Raw genomic sequence first — 27,854 nt, forward strand, 5'->3', positions numbered from 1 at the left:
TGTCATTATACATGGGGTCCCAAAATTATTTTGTAAACACTTGGAGAGTGAACATCGCATTCGTAAATCTTGATATGCATTTTATACGCAATATGCAGTGCCTAACAAAGAAGTTCGATGTTTTACATGGTTAATTCCATTGAAAGCTATGTTTAACTTTCAAGGATAACGAGACAGTATTTGGAACGCAACTTTGTAAGTATAATATTGTTTGCTTAAAATAAGCGTAAAGAATAATAATTAATGATTTATTTATTCTCTAGCCTTATTCTTCAAATTATACTATTTCTTTTTTTATTTTCACTGACGCAATGATCGCGAAAACATTTCTTATGGTATTATGCATAACAAGTCTCTTTTATATTTTTTACGTTTTACGTAAATTAGTGTATTTCCTTTCTGATCCGAATGAACATCGGAAAACTCTACTTTTATCTATCGAAGGTAATTAAATCATTTCGAAAATTATTGTTATAATATTTCATACAGCAGCTAGATGAATGTTATACAATGTAAAAATATATTTACAGATGGGAATCTAAATTTATCCACATTATGGTCATTATTAATAAACTCTTGTTTATTAAGTATTTTCATATTGCAACATTCGTTTATGGCGAATGCTACAGTGAAAAATGTATTAAAAAAGTTATATATTAACGAGATAGAAAGAAGTTTTTATAATACATGCAGTGCAGCTACTCTTTGTTTATTACTGGACAATTGGCAATTTATACCATGGATTAATATTTGGAATTTAAATATATCTAATAATAACATATTGTGGTCAATGTTTATATTTATACATGTTCTTGGCTGGTGTATCATATATGGAGGGTGCTTAATAATGGATATTTCAGAATTGGTTGGCTTTAGGCAAGTTTATTATAAGATTACAGCAAGGCCTAGTCCTATGAGTAAAAAATCTAAAGAATTACAACGATATTATGCACATATGAGACATCCCAGTTTCATTGGTTTTCTTATAATTTTGTGGATACATCCTTTTATGAGGTGAGATTGATTTTGCTATAGTGCCGTAAATAATATTATTACATCTTGTTTAGACTAGAAATTTATTTATAATAATTTTAATGTTTTGTAGCCTTGACAGATTTCTATTGGCTTCAATATTTACAATTTATATGTTATTAAGGTGGGCTATAGATAAAGAAGATTATCAATATCATGCTCATGTCCTTAGATGCAAACAGAGAGAATGCTTTTTTTAATATTTTTGTATACTAAAATAGGAAATGAACAAGTGCTTTGAGGATGCTTCAATTTTATATAAGTAGATGTAATATAACTGTATGTTGGTGTATGTATTAATATTGTATTAACTGTGTCTACGTATTGTATATTTATTTATTATAAAACAAAGTAAAAGTTATATTAATTACGAGAAATGTTATTTTATTAGAATATTAAATTAGAACTGTAATGAAATACATAAATAATTAATTTGGTATTTCAATTAGTAGAGCTGTTCCTTTCAATATCCAATATGATTGTTGTTGAACTGATGGGAGTAATAGAGGTAAAACAAAGTTAGTACTATGTCCTGTCGTAGATAAAACTCCTGCACGTAGACTAGTTTTATATAATGGACAAACATATCTTGAATCTTGTTCTGGTAATTGTAAAACTGGATTCACATGTATAACTGGAAGCCAAGGATGCATTTCACCTGTAATATTAATTATAACATAATAGTAAAATTTATTGAACTGTTTATTTATTTTATAAGCAAGTTACCTATATTTGCATCAACTAAAATATTGAATTGAAAATCCCATCTACCAGCATCAATAAATAAACCATGTATAAAAACTCCATCTTCTGGAGTTCGTAAGTTTTTATATGCTTTTGGTACCTGTGAAGTAGAAATTTTAATATTCATGTATAGTACATATACATACAAATATTACTTCTTTGTTCGCTGTCTTATGTTCAATTTCTATATCTTCTTGATCTAGAACAACATTAGTGACATCGAAATCCAATTTTAATTGATCGATTGGGGTATTATATTTCCTTGCATAAGTTTGTAATATACCAGTTATGAAACCCTGTGGAAAAGATAGTCCAGATATCCAAAAAGACAATGGTGCAGTATGTAATAACCATATCTAAGTATAAAGAGAAAAATAAAATTCATTATATGTTGCAGGTAATTTAAAAGGAAATATATACCTCTATGAAATCAATACGAAGTTCCAAGTTTCTTATCCAACTTCCAAGAGTTTTTAAAGATGGGTATACATTAACATTGTGCCACATTTGTGGTACCTAATTTTATTTAAATTAATATTTATATATTCATATTTTTTTATATCAATACTTATCAATATTTCTATTTATTTATTCTTTAATTATAAAGACTTGCCTGATTATTGATCAAAGCTGTGAAGACAGTTTCAAGTTCCTCTGACATAACAACAAATCCTTTAATAGCTCGTTGTAGATTTTCCATCGAGGCATGTATTTTTGCTAAAAGTTTATTATATCTATCTACTTCGTGTAAAAGAACTGTAGTGAAAGATGGTATTCTACCCTTTTCATCTACCTAGAAATATTGTAAAAATATTTGTAAAATATTATTATTGAATATAATTGAATATAATTAAGATTCTCCTTACTTTGAAGTGAGAGGAATGACACATTTGAGAATCTATGTTTAAATGAATTCTATCCATGACCATATCTGCTATTTCATATGCTATTTCTGCAATAGATTTACCATTTGATGCAATACTTTCTTTAGGTTGTGCCTCCAATATAGTATTTATAATAAATTGAGTCTCTTTTAGCTATAGTTGATTTTAAAATTAGCGTTAGTATACAATATTTTATATATATAAATTCATATTTAATATTTACAGATATATACATAAACACACACACACAACTAAAAGAACTGCATTCTTACTTGGTAAGCTATATTTGCATTTTCATGCATTCCAAAAATTTCTGAATCTTCAACAATAGGAAAAATATCAACAAAATCTTTAAATTCCTGAAGTTTCGTATATTTGGGGCAGTAATATATACCAGATGCTGAATAAGTATAATCTGAAAATATATTTTAATCAAAAACTAAAGTTGTCATAAAGAATAATTTAATATTCTCTCTCGGTTATAAATATTTACCAGTATCTAACGTTTTAGGAGAGAAAAATATTTCTAAAATTGTTTTCAGAAGACGAAGATCCCAAAAATCTGTTACTCTTCCTCCATATGTAATCTCAGCTATAGTATATATATATATTTAGTGTATTGGTTGTTCAATTTGGATCATGACTTTGTAGAACTCATACCTGTGATATATATTAATGCATTCCATGGTATTGTACCACTTTCACAAAAAATTTGCAAATTCAATAAACAACATTCTCGATCGCTATCATTAAATTCATAAAGTATATTCCAGCCTAAGGGACCGAATTTTTTTCTTTCTTGAATAATTCCATGGAAGAAACATATACCAAATATCATTTTACGCCAACTTTCATCCAGAACTGCATGTAAAAAGTGAAGAAAATATACAATAAAGTAAGTAATTAAAATTTATAAGAATTAAACAAGTCAATTTACACATTTTTCAATAAATTATTTGTGAATAATTATGATATTATAATAGTCCCTACAATAGATGTATACCATACATGCGTGTATATTAAGTCCCTGTACATTAAATTTTTAATAACTTGTGACGTATACGTAAAATACGTAAAATAAGATTTAAAAACATATATTATGATTAATAACATCAATAAGTTCAACAAAGCGAATGAATCATTCTACATATAATGCCGTACCATTATCTTCGAAAAACTCCTCTTCTAAATCTAAAAGAGCTCTTTTGAGATTGGCCTTCAATCCTTTTGGTGGTTCATTGGTAACTTTTACTGCATTTTGAAGAATCGAAACTGGAAAGTCACTGCTCGGCATTGAGCTTAAAAATAATCGAAAATCTGTATGCAATTGATCGTCAGGTGTTTCAGATATATCCGCTACTATTTTTTCCAAATTGATCAACCATGAAACAGCCAAATGACAATTTTGTAAAAATATCCATCTGCCTTCAGTCGTACCATTTTTTATTAATTTTTCAGCGATAGGACCTTGACCTTGTCCCAAAGATATAGAATCGAATCTATGGAAGTATTCTGTTTCTATAGCGAATCTTTGGAAACCACTGAAGGGATCGGATCCAGTAGTAAGTATAAATATTAGTGGTGTTTTATTAGATGTGTCTGGAAAACTTATAAAAGAAATAGAAATTATTATGTTTATAAATTAAACATGTTAATAAATTTGACTAAAAGACTTAACGAATTTTATTCATACAGTGAATGAAGACTAGCTGTTGGTGATTCAATGAATTTTGGACCAAGATGTTTCGATACATAAGCCGTAAATCCAAAGATAAGACATTCTTCTTTTAAGCATTTTAATAACATCAATTTCTCAATATCATTTAATATATTATTCCAATCATGTTTTGCTTTAATTACATTTTTGGGATTCACATTAATTTCCTGAAAATAAAAGATATAAAATGAATTTTTTATAATACGAGTTAATGAATATCTCTAAGAAATATATATTACTTCTTCTAAATAGCCGAGTTTCAAGTTGATTTTTTTTAGTGCATCTTCTAAAATATTTTCAAATTTTTTCCAAGTACTTGCAAGATAATTAATATTATTCCACATTAGATCCGTCAATGTTGGATAATCCGGTTTTTTATTCTGTTAAAATGAATATTTCTATAATAAATATATTTGTTCATCTTTTATATTTTTATTTTCAACATACAACTTTAATCTGAGTTCCACCGCGCAAAAGAAAGTTCCATTCCGTAAGATGTACAATTTTTGCATCTAAATGTATCGCTATGTTCATCATCATGCTAAATATTAATTTGTGTTTCTCAAAAAGACCACGAGCCACATTAATATAAATTGCAATTGTGATTTCATTATTCAGTATTCTAAGACGTTCTGCGAGTATTGTGGTTTTCTCGCTGGTTTCTATCACTATGTTAAATATCTAAAAAGGAATGATAGTTAAAATTCGTATATAAAATAAACGATATATTTAAACAGCATAATGAAATTGTTTACCTGATTAAAGTATTTTAATGAAAATTGATACATAGGATCAATATCAGTTAAATCAGCAACTACAAAATACAAAACAGAACCACGATTGGCTACATCTTGATATCTATTGCGTTCAATAGATATCTTTTTTTCCGTTGCTTCAGATTCGATTAATCGTGTAGCAATAATAGCCGCGGTTTCTTTGCTTTCGTTCAATGTTTCTATAAGTTCCTCATTATCCAAAATATTATCTCCTGCACCATAAAGTAACGATAGAATTCTATCCTCGATATTATGCAATTGTCCCTTATCAGCATTTATTTTAGCAATCAATTCATTTCTAACTTCTTCAAGATCGGGTCTTTCAAGTCGTACGACATCACTGTTAATATTAAAAAATTTCTTTAACTATTCATTGTTTTCATTTTTAATATAATAAACTTATGAATTTTTAATATAAAACAACTCACGCTAGTAGTTGTTCTTGAAGACCGTACGAAGTAACCGTAAAATTAATGATCGTCACTTTTATACAAATTTCTGGCAAATAATGAGGATTTGCAAGTTTCGTTGTTATATATAATTTAAAATTCTCGTCATATTCAATATCATTGTCTCCCAATCGTATTAGTGTTCTCCCTCCCTACAATGAAATACATTAATAATAATCAATTAATAATAATCGATAATTCAAGCGAACGTATTGATAATGGAATATATTCATGTACCTGTACAAATAATTTTTTAAGTAAAATGGGTTCTAAGCTTGGATCTAATGTCTCGGCAACTTCTTCCAATAAAACAGGTGTCCCAATTCTTATACATGCTTCTAAAATTCTCATGAGATTATGATCTGTCAATTTGCATATTTTTATATCATTTTTCTTTTCCATATTTCGTATCCATCTATTAGCCTTAACAAAAAAAGTGATATAATGAAAAAACAGCAAAGATAATTACGTATAAATATAATATCGATATATGTACATTACCTGTTCTTGCGGATCAATCATAAGAGGCCATCGACTAGATTGCATAACTATAGCAGCATTTTCTGTACTTGTTTGATCTCTTGGTAAACCGTACATATTCCATAAACGTATCTCATAAGGATCGGCAAGTATGCTAATCAAATTATAATTAGGCGTTATTTTAATATATAAATCTTTGCATCTTGATATCCACATTTCCATTAATTCTTCTCTGTATATATTCGTAAAGGCACCCAAATAAGCCAGTGCACCGGAAGCGATCAAAATATCGCCAGTTAAATTTTCTATTTGCTTATCAAATTCCTGAAGAATATATTATTTAATCGTGATTAAAATCAAAGAAATATTACAAATTGACACATATATCATTTTAATTAATTTCTATTAATTTAACCTCGGTCATACTCTGCCATCGTTGTTTTTCGTCGCTAAGAGCTGATGTTAATCGACCCGATCTACTTAATCTAGCTTCAGTAAGTACCATTTCGTTTTCTAATTGATTCAAATTATCTACCGCAGCGTCGTATTGTTTTTGCAATGATTTTATTTTCTTCTCAACCTCAGCCAATTCTTGCTGTTTCAAAGCTAATAAATTTTCGATTTCCGATAGTTCATTTTGTGCTTGCTTCAATCTGAATTAAAAATGAAATTATAAAATCTTTCATTATTCTATTCTCTTAACTTACTTGTGTCGTTTTGGTTCCACTACTCTATAAATTTTGGCATAACTGTCCATTGCTCTTACCCAGACACACATTGACTTACATACTTTACTCTGCTTCGCAACAAGTTCTGGTTTAAAATCAGGATGCTTTATATATTGCTGTAATTTTTGTAAAAGTGTGTCGCTTATGTCATCTTTAGGATAGGCAATTAATCGATCCAGAAAGTGAATATCTCCTAAAACTAATTTAGCAGTGGCCCAATCAGTCCTATCAAGAAAAAAAAAAAAAGGAATATTAAGAATTATTCAAGATTTTGTCCTTTTTTTATTATCTCTTTATATATTTAGTTGTACTTTTCTCTCAATAGTAAATTTACAGCTTCCATGACAAAGCGAACCAGACGTGGAGGTTGATTGAAAACTTTGATCTCATTAATATCATTCTTATTAAGAGCTTTTAGTGCTTGCTCAGCTTCCTCCAAAGCTGGTATCACCGCTTCGAGGTCATGTCTTGCATCAGCTTCTAAAACTGCAGTTTCATCAGCTTTGATCTGAGATAATCAAGAAACGTATTAAATTTTAATATTAAAAGTTGATATATTTGAATTTTATTTCATTTGATAGAATTGGAACATTCACCTTCGCAGTAGCTTCTTCTGCGACCACAACATATTTAACTTTGTCGCATTCAATTTGTTGTTTTGCGATCATCTTCACTAATTGTGTCACTTCCTCTGTACTGATCTTAAGTTTTGGTGCAAGGATGATTAATTGTTCGTTCATTACGGTTATCATATCATTAGTCTCATGTAATTTCTGTGACGATACAACAATATAAATAAACATGTTAAAGATATAGATTTTAATTGGTTTACATACGTTTAAACCGTTCATGATTTTTTTCTTTAGTGTTAAGATCTCCTCTTTTTTTTTATGCAATGTCTTTTGATAGAGTTTCAACAATTCCAAATAACTACTTGGCGTTGTGTAATATCTACGACGCATTTCCAGAAAATATCGAATTGTTGCTTCTTCTACTGTCTGTTTGTAGCATCATATAAGTTTTATGATATTGTAGACATATTGCATTGTAGATATAGTATAATATATATATATATATATATATATATATATATATATATATATATATATTGATTTATATAATAATATATAAAAAATAATTTAGTACCTCGTGCATCAGAACACAAATTGAACAAAGTGCAGACAACACTTTTTCATTATCCGGTATTATTGTTATTATAGAACTCTCTGCTACCGAAAGAAGAGCGTCTTTTGGCCACTTTGTGAACCAATCGATTGTACAACAATTCACCAACGAAGGAAACATACGACAACGGCGTCTAGGTGAATGTTCAATAATTTTTTTTTTACAAAATTTACTATGAAAATATTTCACAATTTTGATTGTATTTCGTTTACCTGAATGCATCGCCGATAGGGCTCATACAAATCATAAGATGCAAATAGTTTCTAACCCTTCCGACAAAAAATTGATAAATAGTATCTCTGTCACTCTCACTGATACCAATTTCTTTAGCTGCTGGCCTTGTAGCGATAATAACTTTCTCTAGTTCGTCTGTTTCATATAAGTTTGGAACCTCGCCTATAACATACATTAATACATTACACATGCGTGTGTATATATATATATATATATTGTTTTATATACACATATATATACGTATATATATTGTTAATCATAAATCAATGTACAGTGGAAGGATCATAGAAAACAGTTTTAAATTAATTATATATTTAATTTAATTTATAATATATTTCATATATATTAAGCCGGTTTGTTTCAATGAAAATATTAGAAATAGGCAATATTTTATACTTTGTTGAAAGTGTTGCTTGCAAATGACATTTTCCAATAAGAAACTTTTTCTAACATATCAATTATGCGTCACATATCATAAACATGTGCAATCATATTGCTTTCCATTAGGGGCTAAAAAGTCTTTGATTGATGCGAAGAGCTTTATCGACGGAGTATGCCTATTTCTAGGTGCTATATAAAATATTCGTATAAATAATTGTTGAAAATTGTAAATGCATAAATATGATAAGATACCAGTATTGAGAGTGTTATTAATATCTTCCAAGAATTCTTCGAGTACGATTTGAGTATCAACAAATAGAAACGTTGTGTGTTCCGCCTCTGTTCCTGGTTTAAAATAAAATTTACGAAGATCTTCAAACCATAAGTTTTTATCATAGTTACGAGTAACTTCGATTTGATAGCACCTAAGCAAAAAATCTTTTGTATACTCATGTGAAACATATATTTTTGAGTAATTTGAATCGAAGTAATTATACCGATAATAATTTAAATGCGAAGATAATTTTACTAAGCTCTGTTTTCCCATTCCACCTACTCCAACTAATAATCCGTTGCCCCTTTCTGATCGAAGAATTCTTGCGAGTCTGCAAACATGTTCGATGGCATCCATAAAAAATATAATTCCCATTTCCTGACCAATGCTTAATGAATAGTCATCTAAATAATCCTATGAAAGAGTATATATTCCATTTTTAAAAAAAAACCAAATGATTTATCTTAAATAACACTTGAATTTCTCAAACCTGCAAAACAGATTTTATTTTCGTTATGTCTGTAATTTCTTCATAAATTCGTTGTTCCAATGGTGCGCCAAAGGACATGAAATCGCCGAAGAGTAAAATTGGAAGTTTTTCAATAACTTTTTCATCTGGTAATGATATCACCTCGTCGTCAAATGCAGTAAAACAAATACTTGATAAAAGTCGATAAAAATAATTCTTGTCTTCAAGGTTTATCAGTCTGTCATGAAAAACACGTAGACATTCATGATAAAACAATCTGTAATAATAATAATAACATAATAAATATATTTTTTTTTCATATTAAAAAAAAATTATGTACGAAAATACCTTAACATTTGTTTAGGTTCTCTGATAATTGATGGATCAGCTTGCATCATTCCTTGCACGCATTTTGATAAATCACGCAAGTTAAAGAGGTAATGGCTTTTTTCTGGCGTAGGTAAAAGATCAAGAGAAATCCTTAAATACAATTGAATCGTTGCATTCACTATTTTATCTCCAAGATCTATTATTGGCTGTACAAAATCTTTCAGAAAGCCTCTCATAATCGCCCTTAATAATTTAGAAATTTAATTTTTCGAGAACAGTATAAATATAAGATCATATTTTTGATGATATATGAACCTAAATATGTTTTTTAAAGATTCTTCTGTCGGTGATGGTATATATAACATCGCGAAGTGTCTCACGAATCTTGGTGTAAGAGGATTTCTACCTCCGCCAGGTGGTGCACAAGCTGCTGTAATTACAACATCTTCTATATCCTTCCAGAATAATTTTTCACGATCGTACATTCCACTATAGTCTAGGATTTGTCTAAACTTCGGCATAAATAAATTATCTCTTTAATTCGTTAGATACTTCCATATCGTAATAAATATATAAATATGGAACAATATGTAAAATACCGTAATAATTCGATTGATGGTTGAGATCCATATGTATCCAATTTAGGCATATTGATATCATCTACAAAAACGCAAACCCGTTTGCCAACAGGTGCTCCTAGAACTGCTCTTCTCCTTTTTTCTAATTTAAGTTCGAGAATTTCTTGAGTACGCCCGCTGCTAGTTTGTGCAGAAAAGATTAAAGTTATTGGTATCCAAAGATTAGATTCTTGAAGTGCGTTTAATACAATTTTGGTTGTTATTGATTTACCCACTCCTGTTAATAATATATTTAAATTATTAATGAACAATATTCTTTTATGTCTTATTATATAATACTAACCTGTACTACCAGTAAAAAGAACTGGCATATTGATCATAATAAGATTTTTCATTATATAACCAAATCTTATCGTGTTAATAGTTGGTACAATAATATCAAAAAATGGTGTATCCTTGTTATATTCAAATACCGGCATTATTTTAACCCATAAATCTAATTTTCGACTTTGCATGTTCATGTAAAGATTCCATAAATCAGTGGACGGTAATCTACGTGAATAACAATAATTGCAATTAATGAATTTGTTATGTTTAGATAAAAACGTTTAATTCTACCGTGCATCTGGATGTTGATCGAATTGTTCTTTAACATAAACTTCGAAAAATTCACGATATGCATCGACGATATTGCCACCGATTGACCAAAGAAGTGAATAAATGAAGGATTGAATAAGAAATGTTTTTATTCGTGATCTTTCTGTAATTGCATCAATAACATTTGGCTCGAGTATTATACTTTTCATTATACCACAAGCCATGTTGGCTTTACTGATATCGACCTATTAACAGACAATTAATAAAATACTTTAACGTTATGAAACTTAGCAAAAACTATATGAGCAAACCTGTGCGATAGCGTGATCACAACTTCTCCCGAAAAAGATCAATGCATTTTCGAAATACTGTTCAAAAAGATCAATAATTAATTGCTGATATTCTGGAATAAATATATCTTCGGGAAGCTTTTGAACCCATGTCTTTACAAGAGGTAGCCATTTTAATTCGGTGGGATCAAGATACACCATTCCTATGTTCAAAAATATATTGTCAAATCATATTCCAGTGTACATAATTAATGTAAGATTAGCTTCATCATAAAAGCTAATTTTACATTAAGTTCATTTTGTAACTAAATTTATAATATATTATTTTATAACGTGTAGCACGTAACAAATAACGTATTCATACAGATTGGTATTGAATATTGCATATTGTAAGGCGACAAATAATTTCTTACTAATAAATGGTAATCGCAAGCAACATTTTCGACGAAGTACGAAGAATTGCTTATTTTCAGGTGCTATATAAAACACTCGTACAAATAATTACAGAAATTCGTAATGGTTTAACTTTAAATCGAATAATAGATTATAGCTGTTAAGAGATTATTTATTTTACGTACATACCACATCGACTAACCGTTGCTGGTGAAGCTTGAGCAAGATCCATAACTTCAAAAATCATGTGAACATAAGGCGTAAATTTAATTCTTTCGGAATTTGCGAGACATAACATTTTATTATCGTCCAGGACTGTGTTCATATTTTCAATCCAGACAGCATCGACAGGACCATCACAGACAACCCACTGATGATCCTCTGTCTGAAACTGCATAGAAATATTTTCACTATAATTAATATTAGAAATCGCGCGCACGCGCGTATGTGTGTATGTATGTATATAATTGATAAGTTTATTTTATTATACTAACAGAACATGCGAGACGTATTATAACAGCCAATAAACCATCATGCCACTCATTGGTTAATGGATTTACTTCTCCATATAATTCACCGATAGTAATTGCTTTTGGATTAAGTATATACATGTGAACAGGTTGATAATATTGATTTTCTACAGCCATTTCATAAAGTCGCGTGTAGGTTTTACATAGCGTCTGAAATAAGATTTAAGATGTAATTATTAATTATTAATTCGTTCATCATAAACTGCCATCTGTTCATCTTTTTCTCTTACATTAAGAACAGTAGATTTCCCCGATCCAGTTGGTCCTACTAACATTACACCATGCCTGACTCTCATAGTTTCATGCAATTGAATAGCTTTTCTTATGGTACATTTTTCTGGTTGCAAATCATTCTCTATTAATATCTATTAATAATTTGTAAATATTTTTAATATTACAAATATATTGTACGAATAAATGTTCTGCTGTAAATTTATTACCGTAATTGCTATTTCTTCGAAAATACCATAATCTTCATCAGGTATTATAATATCAGGAAAGAGATCACTAACAATACCTTCGAACAGGTTTGCATCATCGCTTAAAAACTTTGGAATATTGCTATCACGTAAAGCTTTTATCAATACGACGTCTTCTGATTTATCAGGATTATCACGTTTTAAAGTTCCTGCCATTACTAAGACGCTTTTAACAGCCCTTTAAAAACCATATTAGTTATGTTTTGAAAAGTAGATAACAGTGACATTGTATTTGTACAATTGTGCAAGCTTCTTTATTCACTTTATCAACTTCTACGGTTTATCAACTTCTGTTGTTTTCTATATTTTGTTATCCTACTGATACCTCATTCCAAAGTCATAGTGATCTTGCTGTGACAATTGTTCGCTGCATAATGTATACATTAGAGTCATCTTCTTTGATAGCAGCCCGGACATTTCGAATCCTTCAGAATATAACGTTACCTCCGCAATTAATTCTACAAATCAATATTTTAATTTATTAAATAATTATAATATTTATCATATTTAAATCATAAAAGATTTTTATATTTTTACTATAATCAGGAACCATCATGGCGAAAGGCCGAAACAATGATTTCAAATTATCTGGTAATTCTGTACGTCCAGCGTATCCGGGATTCATAGTGATGAAAGTTGAACAAGACATGACTAATTTTATCATACGACCTTCGAACATGAATCTATAGCAAGAAATAAGTATGTATTTATATAAACGCGTTAAAGAAAATAAATGATAATTATGACTCACTCTGTAGCTCTGACGAGTTTCGCATTTCTAATGGTAATTAATTGTTGAGCTATTACGGAAAGAACCTCAATATCTATTCGATTAAATTCATCGAAGCAACACCAGGCTCCAGACGTTGCTAGTCCAGAAAAGAATCGACCCATCATCTGAAAATATAAATAATCTATCATAAAAAATTATGTTAAATGATGAAACATTTAAGAACTTCTTGGTACTTTGTAATCCACTCCTTCAGAACAATTAAATACAACACATTGAATTGCAAGGGCTTTTGCAAGATCTTTGGTTGTTTCTGTTTTACCAGTACCAGCTGGTCCAGCAGGAGCACCACCTAATAAATTTTCAATTGTAATATTGAAAGTAATAAAAGTTATAAAATAAATTTACCCAAGTCTAATTGCAAAGCTCCCATAAGACAAAGATAGCATTTATCTGTGAGTGGCGTTATGACGAGTCTTCTTTTTCCTCCAAGATATTCGTAACCATAAAGATATTCAGAATTACTCATTTTCGTTAAACAATTATCGATTTCATCATCCCAATAATAACGCAATGCTTTAACCCAATCAAAATGTGTACTGAAATATCGATACATACGTGTGTGTTTATATATATATATATATATATATATATATATATATATATATATATAGTGTGTGTGTGTATGTGTATAATTCTAAATGAATACTTTAAATCTTACCTAGAATCGATTTTATTTTCTACTAAAATTGTGATAATATCTCTAGCGTGTACATCAATGGTAATTAAATTGATTATTATTTCGCGTATCAATCTTGGTAATTCCCCTCTAACCATAGCGGCCAATAGATTTAGATCCTATAAATATATTTAACATTAATTATTTATCATTCACGTACTGGCATAAAGTTAGCGGAGATATAAAATAGAAAATACATATATTCTACTTAACCGAATAACACTTTTGCTCGAACGATTGCATCGAATTTATAATATTAAAGCCAGAATCTAAGATGAGGTGAACGTTGCGAGCCCAAAATATTTGTGACACCGTCAGTACTATCTATGAGGAAGGGTGGTTATTATAAAAGTATTTCAATAAATAATTATATTTATTAATAGAATGACATAAAGATATAAAGAATGAAGATATTCATTGTTTATTTTGTACATAAGAAAAGCACCTGGGAAGGATGAGCAAAAATAAATAATTCTCGTCCTCGAGATTCTAAATCAATGATCGCCGATTTCATTCTTTTTCTTAAAGTTATAAACATGGATTCTTCTACTTTGCCAAGCCAATCTTCTACGTTTCCTCTCGCTCGTAAACCTCTTCCAAGAGCAACCTTCTCACCCTCAGGTGATATCATAGCAATAATATCGGTGGTGAGAAGAGTTGCTACTACCTCACCATGTTCATCTTCTTTCGTTGTGGTTGCAAACTCCAAACGAAATATACCGTCGAAACATTTTTGCAAATGTACTTGGACAGCATGTGGATTTTTCGTCTATTTGTTTAATAATGTATTTTCCTTTTTCTCATTCTGAATTAGTCTTGATTCTAATTCGTAATGTTGGTTTTATATTCGTTACCTGTGCTAATATCTCTAATAATTCGTCATTGGACAAGAAAAAGAATCGTGGAAAAGCTATTCGTTTTACTTCTAGATAAGCTTCTAAGCACTTCATTACTTGATCGAGATTGTTATTGTTCTCAGTAAGTTGTTCTAACATACCAGGTTGTGTACAAACTTCCATAGCTAGCGGCATCTGAAAATATAATATGTGTGTATGTGTATGTGTATATATATATATGTGTGTGTAATGAAATACTTTACAATTTTCTCTCTGAATGTGCTTTTTTGATTTATTTATTGATAATACCTTGGCCGTTTGTCTCATGATATCTTTCCAAGATCTGTCAACTTGCAGAAAAAGTTTCGCTTCGGTAGGTAATTGTCTCTGAATGTCAGGTGCTGAAAATATTGCTTCCAAATATAGCCATTGCTGTTGACAATATTGCCACGCTTCCTGTTGAATTTAGAAATGTATTATTTGAAAATATGTTTACTTTTTTATTTTTCCATTTATAATGGGATATAATTCTTTTTTTACCAGAGTCATTGTAAAAAGATCCAATTGCTTCAACCAATCTTCAACTTTCGGTTTTATCGGTCCAACGTATCGAGACGCAGCTATAGTTTGTATATTAATATTACTTTCATCTAAAGCAAGTTGAATCTCCTCCAAACTTCCTAATATAAAAACATCCCGTGATTCTTTATAAGGTATGACGATAAACTCCAAATCTTTCCATAAATCTTCTACTTTTGTTAGCATTCCTTCTAAATTCGCTTCTGAACTAGCTGCAGCAGCAATTTCCATGAGTTCATTCGAATAAAAAAATGCGCCGAGATTTTCTAATAAATTCCAAGTTATAAGCTCGTCCGGTTTGAATCTGTAGTTTAATAATCCTTCGATTTTAATCCAATGACGTTTTTTCAAAAATGGATTTCGTAAGTATCCCAAAATTGGTAATTTATTTTTTATCAGTTCTACGTCCTTTTTCAATATTGGTACAACATCGTTCGCGGGCAAACCTTTCTCCATTTGAACAATATTTTTTACAATTCGCGTCGTTAACGCTGTAACGTCTTCCACGTTTAGTGTATCGAAGTCGGCAAATTGCCATTGATCCACCTCATTTTCCCAAGTTGTAACACTCTCCCAAAGTAAAGTACGCAATTTTAATTCGCTCATTACTTGATCAATAATTACAAATCTTGTAACTTCGACCTATAATAAATGTATATATGTATATATGTATATATGCATATATATATATATATATATATATATATATATATATAAGTTTATTTTATACTATATTGTTATACTATATTTTATATACATTTTAAATATAATAGAGTATACTGTATTAGAGAGAATATATAGAATAGTAATACTATTATAATACTATAATATTACTATAATATTATTATAATGTAGTAACATTCTATGGTATATTTTATGATATATAGTATGTAAAAGTAAATATAAACAAATAAATAAATAATATATATAAATATACTGGGCGCATGCACGCACGCACATACATACACACATAAAATATTCTGTACTATATTTTATAATATATATATTATTTATATGTGCATTGAAATATAGAAATTATATTTTGTATAGATTTTTATCATTTTTTAATACCTTAAATGCTCTTTGATGTGATCGATATTCCTCTGCAGTTGCTACACAATCATTCAATCGTTCTGTTAAATCTTTTAATGTTTCTAAACATTCATCTACATTACTTTTAGCCTCTATTAACCACTCTTGCTGTGAAATTGAATATCAAAACTAATAGAAATCAGTAACAATATTTTTATATCAAGTAGTAAATATATTTTTACCGTCACTTCTTCGTTAATTTCAGATACTTTATCTATTAAAGAGTTAATGTCCTTTTGAAGTTGGATATTAAACTTTCCTATTAATTTTCCTCTTTCCTCCATTTTCTTTTCGACTGCTAAACGCAAAGTAGTAAAATGAACGCTTATGTTCTGTTGAAGAAAAGAGAACATATGTTTTCTTAATAAATTTCAATTTATGAAAAAATAATAAATTATTAATTAGATATTTTCGAAGCATAAAAATATTTTTTTTTACCAAATAGTTCGCCATATCATCGCTTGGTACTATTATTTGGAATTCTTCCATTGTATCGTACAACTCTTTAATGTAATCATATTGATTCTCCATCATATCCACTTTTTCTTGAGCTTTATCGATAAATTTTATATATGATACGAAATCGTCTGTCGATACTGGTTCAGATTGTAGATAACTTAACGATACAAATGCTTCAGTAAGTAAATTATCCACTTTACTTTTACCAATCCTACATAAAAGAAATAAAAATTTAGCAAGTTAAAAGATTAATACAGACAAAAATATTACCCTGGCATAACAGCTTCAATAACAAATCGTTTTCCTTCGGGTGCGAGTGCAGCTGCTTTCTTAAAACTTTGTAACTGAATGTAAAAAATACCTAGTGGTTGATAATCAACTATTTTATCAATAATATTCAATTCATTTTGATAACGGATACACCATTTACGGAATAATCGACACTCAATATTATCCCTAATTATGTTTTCGTCAAATTGCATGTCTTCTAAATAGAAATCGTATATTATTTGAAAACGTTTCCAATAACGCTTTACAGAAACAATGTTGTCATTCAAAATTGTTGTTAACTCTGCTTTCAAAGCTTTTAACGATGGATCCATGCTAAGAACGGTAAGAATTTCCGGTGGTTCCCCGCAGATTTTTTTTTCTATCTTACGATTTATCACTGGTCTGGTATCAGAAAAATCAACACGATTTTATATATTATTGACTTCAATAGATGAAATGAAAGTCATACACTTTTTGCATTTACCTGGTAAAAGTGTAAAAAAAAGGATCTGAAAGTAACGGCTTAATAGCATGCAAATTTTCTTCCCACGTTTTTTCTAGAGTTTTAAACGCGTCTTGAAATTTATTTTCAGATGGATTCATATGTATTCCTTTTTTAACGGATATAAGTAAATCTATAATAAAATATGGTCCCTAAAAAAATTAAATTATATTGTAAATATTTTTTTTAGATATGACATACACAATCGATGATGTTGCTCTACATAGGTAACGCTCTACAAAAATAAATGAGTATGTTGCCTATTATCAGGGACTCAAAAACTTTCGGATTAGTTAGCAACATTATCGACTGTATATAAAGTGATACTCCTTTTCAGGCGCTATATAAAATGTGTAAATAATTATAAAAAATCGGTAAATGAACAAAACTGATTAATAACTTTAAACCAGGTAATAAACAAACTGATTATAATCACGTGGAATATTTCTCCTTAAAATTATTAGTAATGAAGAATCATTCGAGGTATTAATTATTTGATTTATCATAAATGTATACCTGAGTACGAGGAAAAGGAGGCTCTAATACAACATCCATTAAATCATTGTCCAGTGATGCATCATCAGGCAGATAATTTGAATGATTTTTAAGTACATCTACAAAACTTCTGTATGTATTTAACAAAAAAATTTGCATCATGCTTGTTTGCATATAGTCGATGAGATGAATAAAACTATAAAAAATACATAAATAATATAAATAAAATTTGTTATATATCAAATTAACGCTTCAATAATCTGCCGAAGTTGAAGTTGTATTTTTTTTTATGTACCAAGAAAGACGATAACATTTGTCTCGTTTTCGAGCTTGTTCGATGTAACTCATCTTTAGAATACCATCCTTCGGCATTTTAAATTTCATTTCAGTAAACGCAACTGTAAGAATATAAATTACAATTAAACGTATGCGATAGTTATTATTAATTTTTAAAATTCTGTATTTTTTTTTGCATGAAATATTACGGAGTTTTCCATATGCAGTTTGTTCTATTGTTATATTCGAATCGTCCGGAGTATAACCAGCTTCAAGAAGCGCTTTCAGACAGGCATTGTTCACAATATCCTTTGTTAGATTTCTAAATTCATCTAATTTGTTTCGAAATTCTTCTACTTTCCGAAACTACTTATAATTAAAATTACCAGTAAATAAACTTGCTTAAACAAAATGTAGATTCTTCCATTTACAAGAATATTTACCTGTATTTCTGTAAAGTCAGATAAAGATAATTTCTCTGTGACAGAAGCATCGTAAAAACTTAAATTAAGAAATACAGTACACATAGCTTTGATTTCAAGTAATGCCTTGCTAAGTATCGGATCTGATATGAAGAGATTTTGCTCCATGTAATTACTAACTTTTATGAATTTTCCGAATGTTATTTGCTTTCTCCATACATAAAAGGCCTTCCACATTCGAAAAATAAAAAAAGTTTTTATCTATAAGCATAATAAATAATCGTAAAAATATCAATGATACAGATCGATGTTAAATATGTTACTTTAATAAAAATGTTAAATATGTTACTTTTATTAATTTCATATAAAAAATGTATTCTTTTTCCCACGTTTTGATTGGTGTAAAAGTAACCTCTTCAATACTATATTGTGTTACACCATCCTTACTAATAGTTAAATATGCTTTACCAGTTTCGTTATATTCAACGACCCTGTAATGCAATTGATTCGTCATGATTTAAAAAATAATATTTCTTTATTAAAATAATTTAAACATTTATTTTTTACTTTAAAGCATAAGGTGTAAAATATTCAGATGAAGGATCTACAGCGTATATCATGTAATAAAATATATGTTTCGGATTTTTTCGCAATCGTTCGATCAATTTTAATTGATCTGCTATAATCGGTGGTTGAGATTTAGTATAAGACGTATCGTCGATCAAACTTTTCGGCTTTACCTCTACTGTTAAAAGAAATTAAATTTCATTTTTAAACAATTAAATTAATTAAATTAGTTAAACAATTTTTAATAACATTTTTAAAACAATATTGTATTGTATAATAAAATATTGCATAAGAAGTCATACTTATACGGCTTTTAATTTTTTCTTCATCTGTTACTTGCAGTTTCGGCTTTAATACTCTTTTAGTAATTTCTTCTTGCTGTTTTGCAAATCCTGTCTATAAAATATACCTCATTAATTTTTATTCCATTATAAATAGAATAAAAATTAAATTAATAGATACTTTTATTTTATTATAAAATCGAATAAACTCACCAGTGGTTCACGTATTTGTTTTTTATTCTCTATTTTTTCGAGTACTTTATTATGGGGTATATGATATAATATTTCATCCGAATAACTAAAGTAATATTATTTGAAACGTAATATAAATAAAATAGAACAAAAGAAATATTATTCTTTAAGTTTTTTTTACCTTTTGTAAGTTTTTGCGGATACTTGACAAATTCTAGACGTAAGAACATCGTAAATATTTTTATTATTTTTAGAATATTTTACGTTTATTTCTGTATCACTGTATTTCTGATCGGGACAAATATTCGAGGTTAAGGAATCACTTATTTCTTCTTCTTCTTCTTCCATGTTATTTTATTTATTATCTATAATCGTGTTTTCAGTATGTTTTTCAGTATCTATAATGTTTATCAATAAGTAATAATTCGTTCGTAATTGAAAAATAAATTATAAAATGTAATCACTATGTATGTATTTGAATTCAATGAATTCTTTAACCTAATGATCAAACAAATGAATTTATTTTACCTTGGAGATAATATGAATCAATATGAAATTAATATGAATAAAAAAACATAATATTTAATATAAATCTGCATTACCGATATACAATAATTTATTATTATCGAGGATAATATATTTTTAAAAAAAGGATTTCAAAGAATGATTTTAAATATCAAAGCTGATGTATTACCGACATAGTTCTCTCAAGTATTAAGAATATTCTGATAGATGGTGTTGAGTATCAAGACTGAAGTTCATCTCCGATAGTTGTAATGAAAAGTTGACGTTTATAGAAGTGAATTTATAATTTACAATGTCAAATAGAATGTTTCTCGGATTATTTTAAGTTCTAATTAATCAGTCAACTCTATTTGTTTCTGTCGCTTTTCAAAAATCATATTTTTATTAGTTCATTTAGTCAGTAAAGACGTGATCGATGTATCAACAAAAAGACCTGCTGATCTTTTCGCGAACGTTTATATTTGTGGATCGTTTTGTTGACGTTAAAAACGTCAACTATACTTTTTATCAATATATTTCCTTTTTATATTCTGTTGCATTATGAATTGCGTCATGAAAATCGACGAACGTGAACGTCAAGCAAGTACAATGAGTTTAAAAAAAGAAGAAACATCTTTGACAGTGTCAATAACAGAACCATGTTCTGAAATGAAAACTATTACGGACTCCAAAAGTCCACAAATTCGTATTGTTCGTGGTACTAAGAAATTTAAAGTAGATAATACTGACTGTACTAATTGTAACGAAAAAAAAGGTTAGCATCTGATGTTTAATTGTTTTTATTGACTGATTGCATTTAATATATTTATAATTATATTCATTACGTATATTTATTGAAATCAATTATGATTTTTTTATTCTAATATAAAGAAACTTTTTTTGAAAACTTTAGATTTCAAGGAAGATGACAATGCAGAAACAAAAGTAAGATCTTTAAAGCGATCTTGTGAACTGTGGTCGATGGAGGATAAAAGTGCTTTTTTTAAAGCTCTCAAAGAATATGGTAAAGATTTTGATGCTCTTCAGAATTTTTTTCAAACTCAAGGAAAAAGAAAAGGCCTTTCTGACCCTATGATTAAAAACAAAGAACAAATAAGGCATTTTTATTATCGAACATGGCTAAAAATATCAAAGCATCTGAAATTTTCAGAAGGTTAGTACACACTTAAATGTGACATCATATTATTAATATGATATCATTAATTTATAGTTTTCTCTCTTTTTAAAAAAACAAAATGTGTGAGTATTGTTAGAAATATATGTTAAAAATGATTTTTGTATTACAGATGTAAAAAAAACCTCGCAAGAATTATATGGTTTAATTAATTATGGTGAACTAAGAAGAAAATTGCCTCGTACACATGAGAGAGTTAATTTAAAATTAAATGAATTGATTTATTGGGGATCTACACAAGTAAGACTTCAAGGAAAAACAATGAGGATAAAAACACCGATATGTAAAGCTTTAAGAAAATTGAACCAGTTGGAAGGTAAGTAAAAAAATATTCATTATTATTTTTATACAGAAAGTATGCAAAAGTATAATCGACAAACAATATAACCGAATAAGTTCTAAATAAAAATAGAAATTTACTAGACTGTATGCGTGACATGATTTGATAAAGCTATGTGTATATTTATATGTGGATAACAGGATAATTAAAAACTCCCTTATGAATAACAACAATCAATAATTAAATGATCAAATGAAAAAGTATATACAATAAAATGGCGAGTAAACGTATACGACCATAATAGTTAGAAAAAAAGAAAACTTATTGCGTTGAATTTGTTTCTCTTAATCAAGAATTTTTAGATCAGTATGACTTCTATCATAAAATTCATAATATATTTTGACTCTACAGGATTTACATAAAGTTTGGTAACATTTTAAATGGTTTGTTGTATCAGGACTACATATATCACTTTCATCTACATATCATTTTTAAGAGAAACTATCAAAGTTTGTTGGATATCACATCATATTGTAGAGATTCAATGTGAAAATCTCGTATGATACAGATATTCACAACACGATTCAATTCTTACTATATTCTCCCTAATTCCCTAATATATTTTGTGCAATGGTAACTTCTTGTATTTTCTATTTGAATTTCTTATTTATTGCGTGGTAAAAACATGCAATCCTTTGTTTATCCCCATAGAAAGAAATCACACATTTAGTCAAAACAGATGACTTTGATGAATGTGTCATGGAATATCTGTCTCTTTCTTAAGCATATCCGATTCAATGCTGAGACATTTCTGTATTCAGATATGCACCGATATTACTAGGGAAAGAGAAAAGAATCTTTCTATATTTGAGGCATCAACCATTGTTGCAACATGTCCAGGTACGAGTGTCCAATTACAGTGGTCTCGGCAAATAAAAAAAAACCATGAAGTTTTCGTTGTAACAATACATTCACCTTTGGCTAATCATACTGTTATTTAATAATTTATTGATATTCAATAATTGTGTCCAAATAAAAAATTTATGATTGTTAATATTCCCGTTTATGTAAAATGTTGTTTCGTTGCTGAAAATTAAACATTTCATAAAGATGTTATTCCTTTCTACCTATTGTTACAGTTACCAACGAAACTGGAAACTACAGTTGAATAACGAAACTATAAGCTTTACCGATAAATACGATAAAAATTTTCAAAGTTTTTTTCGAAGTGATATGAGTGCGAGTATGATATTGTATGTAGTCCTTGTGCAACAAATCATATAAAATATTACGATCAAAGTATTACGATCGTTTACGATCAAAAGCAAGAAAAAAATATTCTATATCTTCACTTCTATCCATAATCACTAATCTATCCTAGCACATGATCCTTATCCACGTCCACGGCAAGTTATCCTGAAATGAAGAAAATAAAAGTAAGAAGATCATCGATTTCGTAGATTGGCAGGAAGATATAAAGCTCCCGCCTAGGGTAACCGTAGAATTAAGGCCTCGCAATAATATGGCATGGTGGAGGGTTCAGGCTTCTTCGATGAATCCAAGGGTACGTACTCTTCTACCGATACAAAGACGTCTCTCTAGCTTGCTAATATTCTTGCAACAACGATGGCAGCCCTCGAAATACAAAACTGTATCCTTCTTATTTTCTCATAGACGATTCACGCGAAATTATTTTAATTTTATTTGAGGAACATTCGGTAATTTCATTTTTTTTTTTTTTTTTTTTTACGAAACAAAGTATCCTTGATAAATGAGAATGAATCCTTACATGAAAAGTTTTATATAGTATATCAATACAGAAAACGTAAATATAGAAGATTTAAAAGATACCCGTCTGTTACGTCTTGCACCGCCAGAAGGTTGCAAAATTGCTTTGCCTATGGTAAATCTAGGCGAGTATTTGACAAGCAATAGCGTTAGTTTGAACTCGTACGAAAGGCGTCTCGGATTGAAAAGTTCACGAACTGAGTTGTTGGGAGCAGTGCAATACTTGAAGGGTGTCAATAAGAAAGGAATAAAAAGATATAGGTTGGACAAAAGATGTTTAGAAAGGACAACGAGTGATCAGTGTGCACCAAACGATAACAATAGTGATGTTGATCTTAATGATACGACTGGGAGTGTATACGATAAATCTGCGGTTCTAAATAACGAAAAGAAATCTTCCATGGAACAGGCAATTGAACTACATAGATATCCAGGCAGGGAAACGGTTGATAGGATTCGTAGAGGTTGGAATATTGAGGAAACGAATACGATGACGATGGGTGATTTATTTCTTATGGTACTGATTTTAATAAAATTCATTTAAGCGTTAAATTATTTTCATCCTATTTTATTTCTTCTTTTCGTTTAACCGTTCAGCGATTCGTTTCTATAGTCAGATGTAAACCATATATTTGATAATTTATTATTTTTAATTTAACACCTTCTTAGTTATAGAATTTTTACAAAAAAAAAGAAGAAAAAAAAAACAATTTTGTTCCCTTCATATATGATAACGTTAAAAGTTGAAGAATATTCAGATATATTAAAGTTGTAGTAAATGAAACAACATACATAGTCTGATTATCAAAAAAACACTGAAGGGTTAAACACGATATCCAATTTGATCGACACGTTAGGAAACGTATAGTTCTAATTCATCAAATTCCGACAGTTTGGACGCGAGTCGAAGATAACTCTAGAGTATTGGTGGGACTCACAGCCATGGAGAGAACACACAACGGAAACATCGTTAGGAGACCATAGTCTCTGTTTGGCTTTACAGAAACTTTTATCTTTAGCGAAACACAATTATGGAACGAACAAAGTAAGACATGTTCTAATCACTTCTATTTCTAGTCAATTAAAGTAAAACGAATTAATAGAGATTAAATTAATAGAGATTTCTCTCTCTCTCTCTCTCTCTCTCTCTCTTTCTCTCTTTCTCTCTTTCTTTCGGTCTCTTTTTCTCTGTCTCTCTTTTTATCTAGGTCTACGATAATGCGTCGGGAAGTAACGAGACTGTGATCTCGTCGCGTGTACTTTCGAGCAAAGAGTCGGCTTTTAGGAGACCCCTGATACCACAAACTTATCACAAAATCGGAGCACCTGATGCTTTTAAAACTCAACTTGACGTAAGTTCCTTACCTTTTTCCTTTGCTTTCAAACGTCTTTTCTCTTTCGTTAAATACTTGAATATAAATTTTTTGTTTTTTATTTTTTGTATAGAAATTCAAAACGCGTTTTTGTAAGAGAGGCAGAACAGTCAGACAAAAGAGTCTTATCGTTCAAAGGTTATTGCCGATAACGCCTAGTGGCAACGTTCAATCGGAAAATGTGATTTTGTCTGATACACCGATGACCAGTCAAAGTAATAATACTAGTAATATCAATAATAATAACAATAGTAATAATCCATTGGTGGACGGTAGCGTTATCCAGGATGACAAAATATCGGAGGTGGAAGAGCAAAGAAATAAGAATTTCTTACCGATGGATGGCATCGAACCGGAGTCCAATCCGAAACCAACGAATTCTATTATAACCAGTGCTACGCAAATACTTAAAGAAGGTGAATGGTTGAATAGCGAGGTCAGTATGCACGAACGAACACTCGAGATATATAATACGGTTGGAGATATATACGCTTACTTCCCCCATGAGACGGCAATATACATACATATGTAATGTACTTTATACCCTTCATATCTTTTATAAAAATCATAAAAGCTGACAAAGATCGACGTTCGTGGCCAAGTGAAAATTAGTAAGACACTATGAGACTTCGAAGAGTTACTTCGAGGGTTGAATTTGCATTTCTTTGATCTTAAACGCCGATAACATTTATATTTGCTGAGGCTCTGCTTTAAAATCCTTTCTTTCAGCAAATACACATATACAAGTACATATATTATGTCCTAAACTAATAATTTTTCAACATACATGGGTTAATACTTTTTTTTTTTTTTATAAAAAATATCGAGCTGCATCAACCAATGAAATTGAGAGCATATGATTCTATTAAAAAAGAAAAAAAACAATTGTCTTTTATATGTCCTTTACTGGCCATCTACGCGTATGACTTGTGAAAACGAAATTTCTCCATATCTATAAAAAGAAAGGAGATATTCAAAATGATTAAAGTTATTATCCAACCCTATATATGTATATGTATATAAAGATATCCATAGAATTTCGATTATTGTTATCTCTGTTACGATTTTATTGAACGATTTTAGGTCGCTGATTTTTCGTTAAGCAGCTTTCTAGGACAGCTAGAATCGCCGTTAAAAGGCTCTCAAAGAAGTCAAGTTGGAGGACATACCGTTGAGGACGTTCGACCCTCTTCAGACGTAATTACAATTACATGAAATAAACAGGAAACTTATATGTCGTATTGTAGGAAAAATTAATTCCTGTCACGTATCATTCCAGGTTGTATCACACATGCAATGTCTGATGGCTGAAAACAGCGTGGATTACATGGCCAAATTCGCAAATCTTGCATCACAAATCGCGGATGATGAGCATAAAGCGCAAATATTGTAACGCAAAACTGGTACCTGACTTGACGACATGATGTTACATTTATAATTAGAATCATCGATATTCCCACATTTATGTATTGTATACACGTGTGTCTAAAAGCATAATAAACGTTATTTATTCCACTTTTATTTTTACAACTGGTCATTATTGTTCCTTATGATAATTTTCTTTATGATATTTATTCTTCCTGATAATTTAAAATTATTGGGAATATTCCTTTACTACCAGCTTTATTAATGAATGTGAATAACTTCGAATGTATCCCATCAACAAAAGACAATTTTTCAAATTTTCCTCGAGCGCAAAAAAAAAAGTACTCATCTTTGCAAAGAAATGAAAATTTAAATGTCATATAAAATTAAATTTTATATGAAAAAATTTTACAGGATCTTTACCCTTAGATGAATGCGCTGAGTTATCATTTAGTTGAGAGTGAAGAGACATATGTACGTCTAGTCCGTTCCAAATAGACTTTTCTCGGATCTTGATACATCTTGTCAACTTCTTACCTCTCACTTTGGATGCTGATCTGTCCAAACGCTTCAGAATTGCTTCGCTCAGGCTCGTCAGAACTTGATATAGATCTTATTGTTAGAAATAAGAGATTTCTTGCGTGCGTATACAGTAATACATATTTACACACCTACATGCATATATATACATATGTATGAAAGAAAACGTAACGAAAAAGTTGCATTGCAATCGATGCCATTGCAGTTGATGCCATTACAATTTGGATTTATAAAATTTGAATAACGTCGAACGCATGATTTTTTCTCTTTTTGCATTTAGATAAGAGCGGTACGTTTTTTTTTTATTTAATTTTTATCACGTATTCACAGAATCGATATTCTTTTAATAGACTTTTCAAACGATCAATTTATTATAAATTTAGATCGAAATTGGGTCACTTTAGGATTACGATGAAACAATTACGATGCCCGTATTCAGTATCGCGGTATCTCTGCGATAAAAGTGCGAGCACAGTCGATTTCTTTGTAATAAATATATTTACTACATTAAATTCTATAAATATATTTTTTATAAAATTAGTCGAAATTAATAGATTTATAACAAAGTCACCTATAAGACATAATTAAAAGTTTATTCGTTCGTTAAAAGAACGGGTCCATCAAATTATCCGATACTTTCTCGGAAAGTTCACTCTTCGTAGCTACGCTCAGAGATAGGTTTTGTGCTCTTGAAGGATGGTTCTAATCGAACAATGTTTAACAGTTCAACTTTCATCTTACAATTAGATGTTTCATTACTCTTCTTCGATAAGAGAAAAAAAAATTTATAAAAAGAAGAAAAAAAAATAAGAAAATGAA

General features: G+C 29.5%; 3 protein-coding genes and 1 long non-coding RNA gene across 5 annotated transcripts; 3 read left to right on the forward strand and 1 right to left on the reverse strand.

The window, feature by feature from the left end:
• Positions 1-53: 53 nt before the first annotated feature.
• Positions 54-1,393, forward strand: LOC124425209 (nurim homolog). Of its 2 annotated transcripts, none has more exons than XM_046965245.1 (4): positions 54-195; positions 264-444; positions 531-1,014; positions 1,157-1,393. In XM_046965245.1, exons 2-4 carry the CDS (start codon positions 312-314, stop codon positions 1,230-1,232), a joined length of 693 nt encoding a protein of 230 aa, XP_046821201.1. In that variant the 5' UTR covers positions 54-195; positions 264-311; the 3' UTR covers positions 1,233-1,393. The 2 variants fall into 2 exon arrangements, with proteins under 2 accessions (XP_046821201.1, XP_046821199.1); XM_046965243.1 differs by having other exon boundaries at positions 1,106-1,385.
• A 2-nt stretch (positions 1,394-1,395) lies between these two features.
• Positions 1,396-20,486, reverse strand: LOC124425210 (dynein axonemal heavy chain 6). The gene is made up of 62 exons (XM_046965246.1): positions 20,172-20,486; positions 20,012-20,096; positions 19,820-19,913; positions 19,518-19,695; positions 19,300-19,441; positions 18,972-19,211; positions 18,738-18,894; positions 18,548-18,650; positions 18,274-18,448; positions 17,740-17,909; positions 17,256-17,657; positions 16,965-17,196; positions 16,709-16,858; positions 16,506-16,634; positions 15,396-16,076; positions 15,165-15,311; positions 14,874-15,050; positions 14,465-14,788; positions 14,233-14,343; positions 14,002-14,138; positions 13,689-13,879; positions 13,517-13,632; positions 13,302-13,447; positions 13,088-13,233; positions 12,876-13,008; positions 12,512-12,728; positions 12,302-12,436; positions 12,036-12,221; positions 11,731-11,932; positions 11,170-11,351; positions 10,880-11,103; positions 10,605-10,813; positions 10,283-10,538; positions 9,999-10,190; positions 9,702-9,926; positions 9,375-9,630; positions 9,108-9,298; positions 8,863-9,035; positions 8,208-8,391; positions 7,957-8,128; positions 7,647-7,808; positions 7,407-7,583; positions 7,122-7,318; positions 6,790-7,035; positions 6,498-6,735; positions 6,104-6,406; positions 5,840-6,025; positions 5,582-5,754; positions 5,133-5,493; positions 4,825-5,058; positions 4,617-4,757; positions 4,354-4,544; positions 3,822-4,267; positions 3,321-3,521; positions 3,154-3,252; positions 2,933-3,075; positions 2,643-2,813; positions 2,390-2,569; positions 2,197-2,292; positions 1,932-2,132; positions 1,759-1,876; positions 1,396-1,690 (listed from the first exon to the last, which is right to left on the reverse strand). The coding sequence occupies exons 1-62, from the start codon at positions 20,336-20,338 to the stop codon at positions 1,461-1,463; spliced, it is 12,231 nt and encodes a 4,076-aa protein (XP_046821202.1). The 5' UTR covers positions 20,339-20,486; the 3' UTR covers positions 1,396-1,460.
• On the forward strand, positions 2,717-4,497 carry LOC124425212. Its single transcript, XR_006942450.1, has 5 exons — positions 2,717-2,935; positions 3,203-3,347; positions 3,434-3,555; positions 4,119-4,222; positions 4,356-4,497. It is a non-coding gene; the product is annotated as an uncharacterized LOC124425212 (long non-coding RNA).
• A 261-nt stretch (positions 20,487-20,747) lies between the features above and the next one.
• Positions 20,748-26,651, forward strand: LOC124424982. Its single transcript, XM_046964678.1, has 10 exons — positions 20,748-21,269; positions 21,408-21,668; positions 21,802-22,005; positions 23,430-23,620; positions 23,777-24,274; positions 24,650-24,802; positions 24,966-25,109; positions 25,204-25,566; positions 26,214-26,327; positions 26,410-26,651. Exons 1-10 carry the CDS (start codon positions 21,056-21,058, stop codon positions 26,521-26,523), a joined length of 2,256 nt encoding a protein of 751 aa, XP_046820634.1. The 5' UTR covers positions 20,748-21,055; the 3' UTR covers positions 26,524-26,651.
• Positions 26,652-27,854: the final 1,203 nt, after the last annotated feature.

The sequence above is a fragment of the Vespa crabro genome, chromosome 6, assembly GCF_910589235.1.
Source record: "Vespa crabro chromosome 6, iyVesCrab1.2, whole genome shotgun sequence".
NCBI classification, from domain to species: domain Eukaryota; kingdom Metazoa; phylum Arthropoda; class Insecta; order Hymenoptera; family Vespidae; genus Vespa; species Vespa crabro.